Source organism: Sinocyclocheilus grahami, unplaced genomic scaffold (assembly GCF_001515645.1).
Source record: "Sinocyclocheilus grahami isolate Dianchi unplaced genomic scaffold, SAMN03320097.WGS_v1.1 scaffold4907.1, whole genome shotgun sequence".
Taxonomy (NCBI): domain Eukaryota; kingdom Metazoa; phylum Chordata; class Actinopteri; order Cypriniformes; family Cyprinidae; genus Sinocyclocheilus; species Sinocyclocheilus grahami.
In genome coordinates this window covers 91-1344 of record NW_015509744.1, presented here as the reverse complement: position 1 = coordinate 1344, position 1254 = coordinate 91, and the positions used below count along the sequence as shown (strand labels likewise).

The window sequence follows — 1254 nt, the reverse complement described above, 5'->3', positions numbered from 1 at the left end:
ATGACTAAATGTTAGGATTAATTTTAATTAAAACATTTATTTATATTAATATTTAAAAATGATTATCAAATAACGATAACGCTGTTTTTATTTATTAGTCCGTTTTATTATATTCTAAAATTTAGTTGTGTAATTGTAATACATCAAATATTATTAATAATAAATATTTATTTCCTGTATTTGGTAAATATTAGTCTAAAATATTGTCGTCAATAATTAGTGAATCTGAGTTTAATCCGTATTGATTAATAATATTTAATAAGAATAATAATGGTTGTTTCAACAATCATCTCAAAATTACACTTTTTTTTTTTTCTCTCGTTTGTTTTATTTTTGATAATAATTGATGTATTAATACTTTAACAACTAAGCTTTTTAAGATTTATAAAATTGAGTTGTAAATATTTGCATGTTCTCCTGCAGCCGGAGGAAGACCGACCTCCTCTCAGCTCCCTGAGACCGTCGGTGGCCTCCTCCACAGACATGCTCCACAGCAAACTGTCCCAGCTGAAGGAGTCCCGCGAGCACTTCCAGCAGGAGCAGTCCCACTCCCACAGCCCCACCCGCTCCTCCTCCCCCGCCTCCAACCTCGATGACCTCAAAAAGAGGCTGGAGAGGATAAAGAGCAACCGTCAGTAGATCAGCGCCTCGCCTTCATATGCTAACGCACTAGATAGTCAGCCGACTTCCCCAAACTCCACCATCCCAACGTTTTTCAGGGTAAATGCGTACATAGATTACAATAATGCGAAATAGGATGAAGAAATCTAAATAACTCGGTCTGTCTACATTGTATAATATTAAGTAAACATTTTCTGTAAGTATTGTGCACAGTTGTTTTTGTACATACAGTGGCTAACCACACTAGGCTTATACGTGTCCTTTAGGGTTTTCCGTGTACAGTTTTCCTGTGCAGAATGCTGTAATGTGTAACTGACGCTTGTTTTGTTTTTTTTATAGACATTTTAGAGAAATCTAAATGAATGTCGCTTTCACTTGGTCTCAACTTCTATCTGTTCAAAACTTTTTGCCGTTTTCTTTCTCATTCTTCCAAGCATCTCTGAAGCTCATAACTTTTAAAGGATTGATTCCTTTCTTTTAAGGAGCATGGCATGAAGTACCGGATCTTTCTTTATGTAAATAAAGTTTGCATTACTAAAGGCTGTTAATTCCATTTTTCTTTTAATAACGTTCCCAACATTTTGCATTCTGTAGTGGAATGTTGGTTATTGATGCATTTTGTATTATCCAACT

The 1254-nt window shown here is 34.8% G+C and overlaps 1 protein-coding gene across 1 annotated transcript in view; it reads left to right on the top strand.

The window, feature by feature from the left end:
• Positions 1-639, top strand: part of LOC107577024 (cytoskeleton-associated protein 5-like) — a 13322-nt gene extending 12683 nt beyond the window's left edge. Inside the window, exon 20 of the mRNA XM_016263144.1 lies at positions 424-639. Within this exon, the coding sequence (XP_016118630.1) occupies positions 424-639 (216 nt within the window). The remainder of the gene's footprint in view (positions 1-423) is intronic.
• Positions 640-1254: the final 615 nt, after the last annotated feature.